The sequence below is a fragment of the Rhinolophus sinicus genome, linkage group LG02, assembly GCF_036562045.2.
Source record: "Rhinolophus sinicus isolate RSC01 linkage group LG02, ASM3656204v1, whole genome shotgun sequence".
Classification (NCBI taxonomy): Eukaryota; Metazoa; Chordata; class Mammalia; order Chiroptera; family Rhinolophidae; genus Rhinolophus; species Rhinolophus sinicus.
The window spans coordinates 79,222,542-79,238,094 of NC_133752.1; the positions used below are offsets into that span (position 1 = coordinate 79,222,542).

The 15,553-nt window shown below is 43.4% G+C and overlaps 1 protein-coding gene and 1 pseudogene across 3 annotated transcripts in view; one reads left to right on the forward strand and one right to left on the reverse strand.

The window, feature by feature from the left end:
* Window positions 1–2,984: 2,984 nt before the first annotated feature.
* On the reverse strand, window positions 2,985–4,077 carry LOC109452207 (G2/mitotic-specific cyclin-B1; annotated as a pseudogene).
* Window positions 4,078–12,466: 8,389 nt separating this feature from the next.
* The window catches only part of SLAIN2 (SLAIN motif family member 2), a 71,735-nt gene continuing 68,648 nt past the window's right edge, over window positions 12,467–15,553 (forward strand). The window contains exon 1 of one of the 3 annotated variants that reach the window (XM_019741041.2): window positions 12,467–13,133. In XM_019741041.2, coding sequence (XP_019596600.1) covers window positions 12,745–13,133 — 389 coding nt within the window. In that variant the 5' untranslated portion in view covers window positions 12,467–12,744. The remainder of the gene's footprint in view (window positions 13,134–15,553) is intronic. The other 2 variants (XM_019741039.2, XM_019741040.2) reach the window with 2 other exon arrangements.

Genomic DNA, 15,553 nt, shown 5'->3' on the forward strand with positions numbered 1-15,553 from the left:
TTATTATGCTTCTTATACCTTTGTGAAAGCCTTTGTGTATGGCTGAACTATTTCATGATAAATTTTAAATCAAAAATTATTGAATGACATTTACTTTTAAAACTATACACACTATATAAACAAATTTCTGAAAAAGTGGAAAATAGAAAAAATCATCCTGAATTACACTATCCTAACCCACAATTTAAAAAATTAATTCTTCCAACATCTGAGTGAAGTTGGTGACTAAGAATGTTATTTCTACAGGATTATTCATAATAGCCAAAATCAATCCAAATAGCCATCAACAAGTAAATGGATGAACAAAATTTAGTTTATCCATACAATAGAAGGAAATTCAGCTATAAAAAAAAAGAATGAAATGCTGATATATGCTACAACTTGGATGAAATTCAAAAACATTATGTTCAGTAAAGGGAGCCAGACACAAAAGACCACATATTGTATGATTCCATTTATATGAAACGTCTAGAAAGGCCAAAAAAAAAAATGCCAAAAATAGATTAGTGGGAGCCTGGGGCTATGGGGGAGGGACCAAGGAGTGACTGTATATGAGCACAAAAGATTTTTGAGAGGTGATAGAAATATTCTACAATTGGTGATGATGGTGGTACAACTTTGCACACTTACTAAAACTCATTGACTTGTACATCTAAAACGGGTGACTGTTATGGTATGCAATCTACATGTCAAAACAACTGTTTTAGAAAACAGTATTTATTAAGCAAACAGTTACAATTGGAGGAGAAGGAAGGGAATGTTATTTTGGTTTACAGATATGACCATGCAAGTATATAAATATGAAAAAGGACCTGGAACCTTATCTGATTAAACCATGTCAGTAGAAACCTCAAGATAGGTTGGAGGTGGTCTCTGAAAGCAAAGTCTCATTTCTGTCAGGGTCTCTGGGAAGAGGCCACCTTATAGGAAGACCCTCAACAACATGGAACAGCCATAGTGGAAAAAAATTATAATGGTAGCACCAGTAGGTTAGCGAGTACTCTGGAGAAGGTGTCAGTTTATTCATATTCTGTGTGTGGTTCGCAGGAGACTTGGAAGTTCCTGCATGTTCTGATTTGGAGAGGGTCAACCCAAGCCCTGAGAAAAAGAGAATAGGCTCCTGGGTCCAAATACCATGTATATATTCATGACCCTCAAGTTTATATCTCTAACTTAGTTCTCACATCTAACTCTAGGCTCCCACCTCCAGTGATGAACTTGATATCTACCCTTAGGTATTGCACAAAAATATCATACTAAACATAGCTCCAAATGGCCATCTTGATGTCCACGGCCCCAAACCGTTTCCATTTCACCATTCTCCCAGGTTGCCAACCCACACCCACATCCACTATGCCAGTGTATTCAGTACATAGAACCCACTTTCTCTGTCTTCACTGCCGCCATGTTCTTGGCCACCATTATTTCTCTCCAGGACAAAACAATAACCTCTTAACTGACCTCTGTTTTCACTTCTGCTTTGCTCCAACCAATCCCACATGCAAGAACAAAACTCATTTCTTAAATGTAAATTGGGTTGGTCACTCAAGTTCTTAAAATTTTCACTAGCTTCCCACTGTACATAAAAGAACCCCCAACTCCTTAGTTTGGTCTGTCAGGCTCTGAATACTCTGGATTCCCCCTAAGTCCCCACTGCACCCCTTTTCATTCTTCCCCTTACTGCATTTATCTACATTTGTTCTTCTCTCAATTTGTACATTTCTTATGGTCTTCCCGTCTCAATGCTTTAGTACTTACTGTTCCTCCAATTTGTACCACTCTTTTGTCTTCCCGTCCTCCACATTTCAGCTTAAATATGCCTCTCTCAAAGTCACCTTTTCCCAGCACTCTATGTAAGGTTGTCTTGTTTTTTATTCTCTGCCTTCATCCTTTTTTTGTTTTCTTCAAAGCACTTCTCACAATTTGCAACTATTATATATTGGTTTACTTATATTTTAGGCTGCTTCTCTTATGAGAATTTAAATTCAATGAACCATATGCTGTTTACTATTGCAGCCCCAACATCCAGCATAATACCTGGTATGTCAGTGGTAGCGATTCAACAAAGATTCGTTGAATGAGAACACTTAGAAAACCACTTGAATATTTCCCCCTATTGTTCAATTTTCAGAAAGAAACAGACTTTCTTGGCTGTATCAGGACTATTTTCATTACAAATAATACGAACCCAGTTAAGCCTAAATAAAATGGAGATTTATTATGTAGACATAAGGTTCTCTCAGGAAGCCAAAGGGCAAAGGTACAGGTGTGTCTTGGGAAAGAACTCAAAGCAGGAAACGGGGTAACAGAAGGAAACCAGATCTTTTGCCCTACTTGCAAGCTAACAAGTTAGCATGCCACGGTTTCATGGTTTCTGGCAGAAGACATAAGATTTCTGGGTTAGAGGAAAAGAATAGTATATCATTCCCACCAATAGTTAGTAGCCACAGTATCAGCACTTGCGCTGGTTCCAAGCTTCAATTCCCACATAGCGATGGGAAGACAGCCAGGCTGTGCAACAGGTGAGAAACCCTGAGCTCAGGTAACCCAAATCTTTTGTAATGGGTTGTATGCATGAGTAACATTGACCTTGAGAGAAAGACATTATCTTTATCATATTGGGTAGTAAACAAACCTGCTCTTTGCTTCAGAGAGAGAGAGAGAGAGAGAGAGAGAGAGAGAGAGAGAGAGAGAGAGAGAGAAACATTATCTCTATATTCTAAGGCTATTTGCTATATAAACATCCTTGAGAAGATAATCCAGGACAAGGGCAGCCAGTGCCTCACTCACAATATGTACAGAAATGCAAGAGATCCGGAGAGAAATGTCTCCCAACACGCAGGTGGGGTGGTGGTGTAAGGAAAGCTAAGCAGAAAAACAATAGACATCCACCGAATGTACACCTCTGTAATGTGGTACCTTTTAGAGTGACTAAGGTCATAAGTTTAGCACTTTTTACAAATGAATACAGAGAATATTTACTACTGTATCTTACAAAACCCTTACGGTTACAGCTCTTTCTTCCTTTCTGTATTTTTTTTTTTTTTTTATACAGCTAGCACATAGTGCCAAGTTTATTTGCAGATTATCTCAGCACTCCAACTCAAGTTCACAAGTTACACCTTTGCCACAGCCTTCGCTAGATCTTGAACTAGTGCAGAAGTCAGCTGCCCTAGCACGCTGCGACGTGGCATACTCGTTCTGGATAGTCACGTGCTCTGTAAGCCCACGATTCACCATGACTACACTCTTAGCCAGGTGTTGCCTAACAAGAAGAAGGGATTCTTCAGTGCCTGACAGGTAATGCTGTCGAGTTGGTGTCTATTCACCATTACTGAGAATTTTCAGTGCTAAACAAAAAGCTCCTGCTGCAAACAGAGAAGGAGGAAAGGGCACCACATCGTAGTCCAACATAGTTTGTTCCAACAGATATTGGGCCAAAGTATGTTGTTCCATATCAGCCTCTCCAATCTCAGATGCTCTCCGAAGGAAATGCAGGGCTAGAGGGTGACCCAGATTAAAATGTAAAGCTCCTAGAATCTTCATTTCCATCTGTGTGATTTGGAGCTTTGTGTAAGTGTTGTCAGTCACAAAGGGAAAGTCACTGATTTCTGGAGGGTACATTTCTTCATATTTGCTCACACTAAACATGCCAGTGACACCAACCAGCTGCAACATCTTTTGTGGGGACACAGTCATCCTGCATGAACCGGTCGATGATGGAAACAGTCATGTACATGGGGTCTCCTGCAGTGACCTGGGTTTCATTTGTACCTGCACTAACCAGTCAACTAAGATGGCTCACATGTTTCCCGTGACTTCATAACCCAGTGGGTATTTGGGCCTGATTGCTTGCTCTTCCTCAAGTTGTCTCAGACAAGCATAGATGTCTTTTACATACTCACTGCCGAGGTTAGGATGGGTTCCATCTTCTGTGTCTGCCTCATTCACTGCAAGAAGTGCATCGGAGAAAGCCTGACCCAGATACTCTTCTGCAGGGGCACATCCAGATGTTTCCATTGGGTTTGGAGAAGGAGTATCAACCAAAATAGGCTCAGGCAAAAGTCTTATATTATGTCACCCAAGAATCTGGATTGGGACACTGAGAGACTGAGTGATTAGGTCACAGTGGGCACACAGACTGAAATGTTAACAGTTACAACACCAAACCAAAAGCCACATGTAAGCTGATATTACAAAGGGAACACAGAAGTCATGAGTAAGTAGAAGTTTTGAGAGAGAATAAGAGGAATGGGGCAACTGGCAAACATGCACGAAGTGGAGAGGGGAAAGATCTTGTTAAAATGTAAATCAGGGCATGTTACTTTTTTGGCTCAAAATCCTCCTTTTGCTTTTCAGTCAAAGTCAAGTCTTTACACGTACCTGCAATGCTCTATAGAATCTTTCCTCCTTCTCTGGCTTCATATCTCACACTCTTCCCCTCACTCACTCCCATTTAGCCACACAGACCTTGTTCTTCCCCAAAGCTAGGCACATCATGGCCTCAGGGCCTTTGCACTTGATACTCTGCTTAGCATGTTCTTCCCTAATTGCCTGCATGTCTTGCTAGCTCACCTCCTTCAGACCTTTGCTCAAATGTCATCTCTGCAAGACCTTCCCTGATCATTCTATTTAAAATTGCAATCCCGCATCCACCCACAGTCCTTATACTCTTCCCTGATTTATTTTTCCCCATAGCATCATCATTGTATGGCATCCTATACATTTTACTGATATGTTTATTGTCTGTCACCCATCACTAAAATATAAGCTCTGTGAGGTCAGGTCTTTTTTCTCTGTTCAGCTCTTTGCTATGTGCCCAATACATAGAATGGTTCCTGGTACATAGTAAGTGCTCCATAAATATGTTTTAAAAGAAACGAATAAATCACTAAGGGAAATGGAGGACATCACCTTGTTTACTTCCTTTAATGGCTCAATAAATAATAAATAGCCTTGTGCACAGGTCTGTTCATATTTTTGCCAGTTTACTTTTGGAATAGATTCTTAGAAGTGAGATGAGTGGATAACACTCTCTTTTAATTGAGATGATTCAAATGATTTTCTGTTCATTACAACCAACAAGTCAAGATTAAGATAATTACCTACCGACAACAACAAATAGATAGCTACCTATCCCTGAAGGCCCATCTTAAATCACTTATTGTCCCAGGCAGAAGGAATTTACCTCTATTCCTTGAACATACACTCACTCTCTAAAAAAAAAAAGAAAGAAAAAGAAAAAAAAGGAGGAAAAAGAAAAAGGCTTGTATTCTCTCTTGTTCGTATGTCTTACATGGCACTTTTCACTCTGCTTTGTGTATATATAGTTATGTGTATACATCTCATCTCCTCAAATGGACAATAAGTTGCGTCAGAGCAACAAGCACATTCCCTATGACCTTTATCATGTCTGGCCCTTAACAGTGTACCTTGAACTAGAAACGATGACCAAATGAACAAATATAGTAGGTTAATCTAGCACATGACAGTGCCCGTATAAAAGTATCCATTTAGAGTTATGCCTCACATCACACACCAGAATAAATCCCATGTGAACTGAAGGGTTGAATGTAAAAACTATAAAAGAAACTGTAAGAAAAAGAAGTCATATATTTATCATTTGTTTAGAGGTCAGCAAAAGGACAGGCTGAACTTTGTGCCTTTAAACTAGACTGACCCAATAAAAGTGAGCCTGGAGCCCTCCAGTACATCATTTTGGCTTCTCTCTCATAGTTCCTACCCACATTCATGGCTCAGGGTACTAAACCTGGCTGGTGCCACTGCTGGGCTGGCCCTTCGAGGGATGATTGACTGTTCTTGCCCAAATCTAAGGCTCCAGAGTCAAGGCCATGGCCACAGCCATGTGGAAGATCTGGCAACTATCTTATCGTTGGCATTAGGGAGCGCACCAGCTTGTGTGTGGAGGCGGTGGGCTTTGCTAACCTTTTCACTAAGTATAGGAGGAGTTATCTTTTCTGCTAGGATTCTAATAGGCTTTACCCACTCTTGGAGGGGATCTTGTGTAACATTATGATAAAACTCTGAATGCATACAGAAAAGCATCTCTTTTTATCCTGCCTATTGGAGAGGGTGCAGAAATTCCATTGCCTTCCACACAGCCCACAATCCCATCTTTGAGAACAATACAAACTCCCCCACCATCCCAGGGTACCGATACCCTCTCACTGTGATCCGTCCTGCTGCCAATGAACAGCACAATTTTGGTGTGTTTTTTTCTCAAACGCTGTCCACAAATGAAATCACATCATACTTTGGGTCCAATATTCAAGGCCTCAGCTGATGCTTAAGCAGACTGCTGTTTGTGATGGAAGGTTGCCTCAATACCTGGCCACACCTGCTGATCCACTGACCTGGGCCACAGAAACAGGTAATAGTGAAAGCTCCAACAATCTGGGAGAATGGTGATGGTAGAAAAGAGTAAACCAGTCCTCCAGTAATACTAGTGAACAACCATGCCAACAGACAGGGCAGCTCTGTTTGAACTGTGAGCCACCACTTCTTATGCAGGTGCCCTAGCTGTAAACCATACCCACTGATAACACGGGAAACACCTGTGCCATGCCCTACTACTCGTCTCTCCTCTGCACTGCCCAACACCCTACCCCTGTTCCTCTAGACTAGAGTGCAGATGTGAGATGAGGGCTATCTGGTTTCCAGGAACTTTGGAGAGATGGAATCTGTTTACAGATATACACAATGGTGGACTCTTGTGCATCATGGAGCTTTGCAGATTGGGCCCCAGTCCAGCATATCTGGTTACCAACTTGTCCCAAGGCTAGAAACTCACAACCCTGCTAGGCAACAGTGTCCCTGGCCCTTTAAATGCAACTGTTCCTCCTATACAACTGGCTACCAGGGGCAACGAAAGGCAACTGCCTGCTACCACTTAGTTTTAGCATCTGCCAAGAATCATCCTCTCCTCCACTACTGAACGCATTGCTCCTTGCTCTCATTGATTTCCCTGGCTCTGTGCTTTGTCTGATATCTGCTCCTAGTCTTCCTTAATGGAGGACCCATTCAATTTTTTTCTCTCATGTATAGGCTTAGGACTCTTGCCACTAAATTCTGACTGTTATTTTTAAATTTTCCTGCTTTGTTGATTTTGGTGGTATTACTGCATCCCTCCACTAACTTCTGTCCCATAAAACCCTTGCAGGCTGGAGTAGTCTACTAGTCTTTCCAACGAGAGGCTCAGATGCTGTAGTTTCATCTTAGCAAACTGTTGACTGGGGAGGTGGGGGTGGCAGGGGGGGGTGTCTTTAGGCCTCCCCCACTCACTTCTCAAGTACCTAGAGTACTGTCCAAGTAAATGGCCTACTAGGAAGTCTTTTGAGCAAAGGATAGAGCAATTGCCTTCCTCTCTGAAGAACAGATTGTTTCACTGTTTCAATATGGTGTGTCCCAGGGGTACTGAGACTTCAAAACTGGCAAACTTGCTTTTGGAGGAAGAGGATTGTGTTACCCTTGCCACTAATTGTCCCTCAATCCCCATCCCAGAGAGTAGCTGGCTGAGGTATCAATACTCTTTTAAGGAAAATAATGGAGAACTCATCTTAGTCATAGATTAGTGGGGCTTGTGAGTGCAGATTCTGAAATCAGACCACCTGCATTCAGATCCAGCTGTTACTTCCTGGCTATGGGATTCTTGGAAATTATTTAACCTCTCGTTTCAGTTTCTTCATTCTAAAAATTGAGATAATACTAATAGCAGCTAACTCAAAGGACTATTTTTGAGTTTGAAATGAATTATGCATATAAAAGTGGTCAGATTGTTAGCTACAATTATTATTGGGCCAATTCAGAGAGACCTGGATATTTATAGAATTAAAATTCCAGGGTACATATGACTGCTGTATAAGGATAATGATGAACAAGAAAGTAACTTTCTAGACATGGTTGGGCAAATTGAATAGCTGATGACATCTTTCAGTCTGTGTCATATTCCAGGAATATCCCAAAGATTCAGGAATGGAATTCTCTACAATTTCCTACATGGAAAAGTAATTATGTAACTATCTCAATCACAGCTTAATTTACTTTAGCCTGCTACAATACTCTATTTATGGTCTACTATCTCTATGGCATCTCTAAGTCAATAACTTTCAATCCAAGATCAGTTGACTGGGACTTATCTTATCAATGAGGAGATTTGGATGATTCTTGATAAGTTTTCTCCCATTGTTGAATGGTAAGTTCTCTAGAACATCATAAATATTCAAAAGTGGTTCATATTCTACTTTTTCATTTTCACTGTCCTACTGAATACTACTTAAAGGAAGGAGAAAATAACAAATGTTATTTAACAATCTTATCTTCCCACTTGCAACCACAAAATGAGTGGGAGATAAGGTATTGTTTCATTTGGGGCTGAGACAGCAGTGTCATGCAGGGTCTTAGCTCCCGCTCCCCATACAAGAACACAGGATATGGTGAGGCCAAAAAGGAACACCCACGGAGCCATGGATGGGGGTGGTTCATACCACTGTAGTCTTGCCTGTGGCTGGGTTGGAGACACAGGACGCATGAGCCACACGATGCGCAATCCGCTGTCTGCTTCTTTGCCAAACAACCGAGCCCCTAGTGTAGCCACGGCAGCTATATTAGTGGCTAATGGCTAACCAGTAACAGCTGATGGCCACCCAGCCACAGCGGATGGCCATCTTATTACAGCTGACTGCCATCTACTACCAGAGCCAACACCTTTTCACGTGAGGCTGAGAGCCTGGAAACTGCTCTCTGGGACTCTGTCCCCACAGCAGCCTCCAGAGTTCAAGAAGCTGCTCACCTCACTCTGATCATGGCCTTCCCTGACCCTACATCAGTATGATACATGCCCCGAGCAATGTGATGGAGGAGGACCCTCTGGCCTGAGGACCTCCTTAAGGGGGCGACGCCTGCCATTAGGGGCACTTTTGAGGCATCCCATACCTGTAAAACCTGTAAAAAATTCTAGGTCCAAATCCTTGGTCTCCTTCTTTTTTTTAAACAAATGTAAATATTTCTGTAAGTGCCTAGCAATTTCTAAACCATTTGGGAGCATGTGCTCACTCACAGACACGCACACACATATATCTTAAGTTTTTAGGATTGCTAAATGCCTTTAAGTCATTGAGTAATTGTTTTGCACTCTAAATACTTTTAGTTGTTTGTAATGTTTTCCACTTGTTCAGGAGTTTCACCAAGAGCTAACATGCAAGCAGAAGCAAGTTATGGGAAGGGCCACACCTACCTAGAAAAGAAGCAACTCCTTCATTCAGCAGCACGGCAAGCTTATCATAAAAGACAACACCTGAAAAGCGAGTTGGGTTATGATGCGTACTGCAGACACCTACCAGCTTTCCTCCCCATATCTCATAAGACAGTCACTTTTAGAGAGACTTTTTAAAAAACATGCTCTAACATCTCTGAATCAGTAAAGAAGACGGTATCATAGTTAACCTGAAACAAAAGGAGCTTCGTACAGCTCAGGATGGAATGGAAATATTCTTGTCCTCATACTTCCAGGGAGAACCTGACAGTTTCTCTGAGCAAGTCTTAAGGGCTGTTGGCACTCAGGAAGTGAAGAATGACCTAGTTTTGAGGATGACATACACAGTGTGACATGTTGCTCTTCTGGAAGAGGAAAATATAATTTAAAAAACCAACAACTATTCCACATTATTAGGAATTTCCACTTTAATGATCTGAGATACAACAAATACGTTTATGTGAAAGTGTCTTTTAGAAGGCTTCACATGACCTAAATCCAGTCATTCATTCAACATTTATTGAGCACCTACCATATAGCAGGCACTGTTCTAGGCACCAGCGACATAGCAGTGAGCCCTGTTCTCTCACAGTTCACATTCTACTGGGGAGAGATAGGAAATAAACAAAGGAAGAAATATAAAATGTGCCTGAGGAAAAATGAAACAGGCTAAGAAGATGGGGATTGACAGGGATGGTATTTCATGAGGATAGTAGTAATAAGGACGATGAACGTAAGTGATATTTGAACTCTCTTCATTAACCAGAATGAAGAGTCAATAATGCACCAATGTGGAAGAAGAATGGATACTAGATGGAAGGAACAGCAAGTGCGAAGTTTCCAAAGTAGAAACATGCTTGGCATGTTTGAAGAACATCAGGAAGGCCATTGTGGCTGGGGTAGAATGATGGAGGAGAAAAGTGGAAGTCAATGTGATAATTTGCTGTAGTTGCCCAGTATCCAGTCACATAGGCAAGAAAAGGACTTTTGATTCTAAGTACGGGAAGCAAGTGGAGGATTCCTAGCAGAAAAGTGACCAAATCTGACTTACACAAAGGATCGTCTGGTTGTTGTATGCATCACAGATTGCAAGCAGCAAAGTGGAAAAGTCCATTAGGAGAGTACCGCTGTAATCTAAACAAGAAAAGATGGCAACTTGAACTAGAGTTTTAGCAGTGGAGGTGCTAGGAAGTATTCAGACACACTTTGAATATAGAGCCAGCATGACCTGCCTAAGGACCAGAGATTAGGTCAAGTACCACATTCATTTGTGATACAGCTGGAATCTGCCACCGAGCCTTCTGATTCTCAATTCATCACTCCCTATCACATTAACCATTCCTTACCCAACAGAATATTAGTGTTTAACTTCATAATGTCACGTGAACTATTTCTTTCAAGGAGTATATTAGAGGTGTTCTCATTACAGAAACAGTCTAGTTAGCATCTATTTCACAAACCATTAGATACAAGTGAAAAGTGCTATATGGAAGTAGTCATGATGTTTAACCCTCTGGCAACTAGTTTAGACGTGTCAGAGACAGCGATGATATTTAGATATGCATTACACAGGCAATACTTATGACTTCACAATTATTGTGTTAGCAGACAAAGACATCGTTTGACTGGGTGTGCACAGCTAGGAAAATACTTACTTATAGTTAGGAAACTTTCAAAATACCCAGTGCTTTTTTGCTATGAATAAACATCTATCTGGTCCTTGACATGTCAGAATTTACATTACACCTAACTTTCAATAAACCAGGTATTGAATGACCACTGTGTCAGCCACTCACTATACTAGATATGGGAAACAAAAACAAATGGTCCTTTTTCATCAAGTATAAAGACAAACAAAACAAAGATTTCTTAGAAAAAGAGGTGAAGTTTTAAAAAGTGCAAACACGTGCTGGAAACCAGGTAATCAGGTAATGCTAGAGTAAACAGAACAACTAGATCTTTGTGGAATTGTCATGAAAAGGTTTCCTGGGTGGGTGAGCATGGGTTTTTAAGAAATCAGATTTAGCAGAGAGACTATTCCAGGAAAATACAGGGTAGAAGCAAGTGAGCCGTGGCCTCTGAGTCCACACCCAGGTCTAATAGGACTGGATCAGTATTAGCTAAGGGTGGAGGAAGCAAGTAGAAGAAATCTGCAAACAAAAGCCAAGCACACAATTGACAATGAAGAGGAATGAACCAGGATCAAGACAAAGCATTAAGTGTCTTTTGTTTTGTTTTGCTGCCTGTAGTACACATTATAAACGGGCGCCACTGAGGGCGGATATTTACGTTCATACATCTGTCAACATTCATCAGTCTATGTGAACATGTTTACTAAGTACTTTTATCACACACTTTTAAAGAAGTCAAGACACACTATGAAAAAGTTTTTCCGAAGAAAACTTATCCGAAGAGCAGATTATGCGTCAATTCACGGACAAAGGCGCGGAGAGAGGAGCGGTTTTCTATTCCCCGCTTTCGTGCCAGTATGCAGTCAACTTTCCGTCGGGAAAACTATTTTAATCGGTGAGATAATGCCTTTCAAGGGCTTAGCATCGTGTCTGGCCTGTAGGAAGCACTCAATTTATGGTTATTACTCTGACCTTAGATCTCTCTTAACCATTTGGGATTGTTTTCTCATTTCCAGACACGGATCACAGATGGTCTCTGAAGCGCCTGCTAGCCCTGACCATCTCCTATTTCAAGTAGGCATCGGATAAAATATTTGCTGAACAGATTAAGTATACTGTCTCCACGGGGCGCGGCTGAGCGCCCATCCGAGAACCAGCCGGGAGGGAATACAGGATCGGCCCGCTGGTCCCACACGCTCGTGTTTGGGGGTGGAGAACACACTAGACGCCCCTCATCCAACACCTACAGGCGGGGACGAGAGAATCCTGGTTCGCGATCTTAGCTCCAACCCGGGCCAAGTCCACATTCCTCTTCCGCCAATGCGAGTTGACCTTCCACGGTGTCGCCCCGCCTAAAGCCCGAATGGCTCCTCCAAGCCAGCGAGGCAGTGCCCCGCCTCCGCTGACGACTCGGACACGCCCCTTCCGGCGGAATCCGCGCCCCCTTCAACCCCGCCCCGCCCACGGCCCCGCCCCTCCGCGAGCTCGGCGCCCGGTCTTCCCTGCGCCCGCCTGGGCCGGGTCCACCCTCCACGCTCTGAGGTCACCGACGGGGCTGGCCTGCGGGGGGCGGAGGGACGGAGGAAAGATGGCGGCCGAGGCCGGATATTGGCGCCGCCTCCCCCAATCCTGGAGCCGGCGCAGATGAGGCGGCTCGGCTGGGGCCAGCGGCGCGTCGGAACCCGAGCTGGGGGGACCCTGGCGGTGGGGCCTGGCCCTACTATATGCCGGCGCCTCAGCTAGAGTGAGCGCGGCAGCCGCGGCGACGCCTCTTTGCTTGGGCTCTTTCCCTGTCGCTGTAAGGCCGAGCGGGTGGCGGACGGCAGAGGCGGCGGGACCGGGATGGAGGACGTTAACTCTAATGTGAACGCGGACCAGGAGGTGCGGAAACTGCAGGAGCTGGTGAAGAAGCTGGAGAAGCAGAACGAACAGCTGAGGAGCCGCTCCGGGGCCGTGCAGGGCGCCGGCTCCCTCGGGCCCGGCAGCCCGGTTCGGGCCGGCGCGTCCACTCCCTCCTCCGGCTCGGCGTCCCCTCGGGGCTTCCCCTTGGGCCTCAACGCCAAGTCCGGCAGCGGGGCCGGGTCGGGCTCGAGGAGGACGAGTAGCGAGGAGCTGCGGGACGCCACCTCCTTGCTGGCAGCGGGCGAGGGCGGCTTGCTGGACGAGGTGGAGCCGCTGCGGCCCGAGGAGCTGGAGCGCCTGTCAGGCTGGGAGGAGGAGGAGGAGAGCTGGTGAGCGTGGGGCTCCCGGCCGGGGCTGGGCGGGGACGGGCCCGGGGGCGGAGAGCGTCTTCCGAGGGTCCCCCGGTAGGACACCTCGCTTTGTGTAGTCGGATCCGCTCTCTGACGGGGACTCGTGCTTTTCTTGCTTTGGCTGGAGAAAGATCAGCTCGAGCTGGGGATTCGAGGCGTGCGAGAAGAAAGGGGTTTGTAGCTAGTACTTCTCCTCTGGGGTGTGGAGCCCGTTGGGGTCTGTGGGTCGGGCAGCCTGGGAAGGGCTGCTCGCCGTGGGAGGAGGCGGAGGTGGGAAAGCGCTTTGTAGCAAGGGATCCTGCTTTGTGTGAAATGAAACACTGGCTTTGGGATGGTGGCCTGGGCATTTTGGATGTCGAAGAGGGGTGTGCGTGATGAGGGGTCACCCGGAGCGGGGAGCAGACCAGAGTGGTCTCCGCCTGTGTGGGGTCAGTGTTGTGGAGTAGTGGGAGATGGGTGCATCTCAGGCAGCAGTGGGGAGACCGTGTGAATCAGCACTCCCCTTGGGGTAGTGGGGTAAAGCTTGCTTTGTGTGTGGAGAGGGCAGAGGATGGTGTTGCTTTGTGTAAAGAGTCAAGGGTGGAACAAGAGCCCTGGCTCTTATTTGTGAAACAAGAATTAGATCTGGCATTTTTTGGAGCTGGACAGTTACCCCATCCATCTTCCCTTTCCATTTTTAAATAGGGCTCTTTAAAAATCTAAGCCAAAGCTGTATTGTCACAAGCCACTTCTAGATAAAATTGTGAACCACACCGTAATATCACTTCCATAAATGGAAAGGACGTGGGAACCGTTTTCCCTCATATTTTATTGCAACCGCATAATGATGTCTGTGGGAGATTCTTTCTCTTAATTTACCTCTTTACAAAGTTTTAACTTTTAGCTAAAATGTCCCTACTCTGTTGAAATTGAAACTTCTAACTTCTAAGTTAGTGAAATGGAAATCCTCCTTGGACTCTGGTATTGCAGAGCTGCAACTTTACAGTGTCCTGAGGTAGTGAACAGCTTTGCCTGGATTCCGGCTCTGGCTCTGCCACTTACTAGTTGTATGACCTTGGGCAAGTTACGCTCAGCCTTGTTTTCTTCCTCTATTTGATGGAGAAAAATAATAGTTCTTATCTCTGTAGAGTTCTGAAGATTGAAATAATCGATGTATCCTTTTAGCTCTGAGTCTGGCATATATATAGACTAGCTGCTATTACTCTTGAGCTTAGTGATTTAAATCAAGAAATACTTATTGAGCTCTTAAAAGATCTTGTGGGAGATTCTAAAGATTCTTAAAAGTTGATCCCTGTTCATGAAGGCAGTTACAGACTTGCTGGGAGCCAAGTTTTATGCAGTTAAATCAGCTAGGACTTATATAGTGAATTGCCAACAGGAGTGGTAAGAATAAAAAGTACTGAGAGTGCTCAGAAATTTGGAAGAAAATAATAGTCCAATGTAGTTGAGACAAACTTTTAAAGCTTTGGGGGAAGCAAGAGTGGGAAGGGAATTTTATGTTCTGACAACTGCTAGAGCAGAGTCAGAGATATTTGTAACTCCCAGTTAGGAGGTTTGAATTACAGAGATACCCTTGAATATATGATGTCAAACCTTTATTTTATTGTCAAGTGATACCAGGTATTATTAGAACTGACTACGATAATGACAGTTTTTCATATTAGTGTGAAATCATGTCCTTCCAAAGGAATTTTGGGCATGTATACACTTAAAAAGAACCCAGAATCATCCAAATATCATCACATGCCTCTTCCAAGTAATGATAATGATGCTCTAATAACGAGGATTAGCTGCACTCATCAGCCCATTTTAGATTATGTATTATTAGAACACATTGACTCCACTTGGAGAAGCTTCTATGGTTTCTGAGTATATGGTTTGTTAAAGTAAAACAAGTCTTAAATACCATGTCAGGAGTTTCTTTTGACCAGATGATTCCTGCTTACTGCTTTGATCCTAGCTAATATCTTGATATTATAGATGGTCTGTACTTTTTCTGAAAAAATTGTGTGAAGTGAAAGTTTGATAAATATATTTAAAGTGCTTTGGGATATGTGTTTGGAGTATAAGTTGGAAGGGGTGGGTGTTAGTGGAAGAGGAAGATTAAAAAAGTCGAGTTTTTTCTTAGCAAGCTAAAAATTGTCTTTCTGTAATTTACAACCATTGTATCTTCATTTTCATTTAGAGTAATGTTTTTCCCCAAGTGTATACCGTATAATGCTAATGCTAGTCCTGAATGTGTCAGTAGATACTATGTAAAAAAATAATGGTGGGTCTGAGGTCAAATGTATATGGGAAAATCGAAGGTCAACAAAAATAAATGTGTGGTTTTTTTTTAATGATGGACTTTTTGACATTCTAATGTGTATTGAATACAGTAAATCTCTAAGTGCTATGGT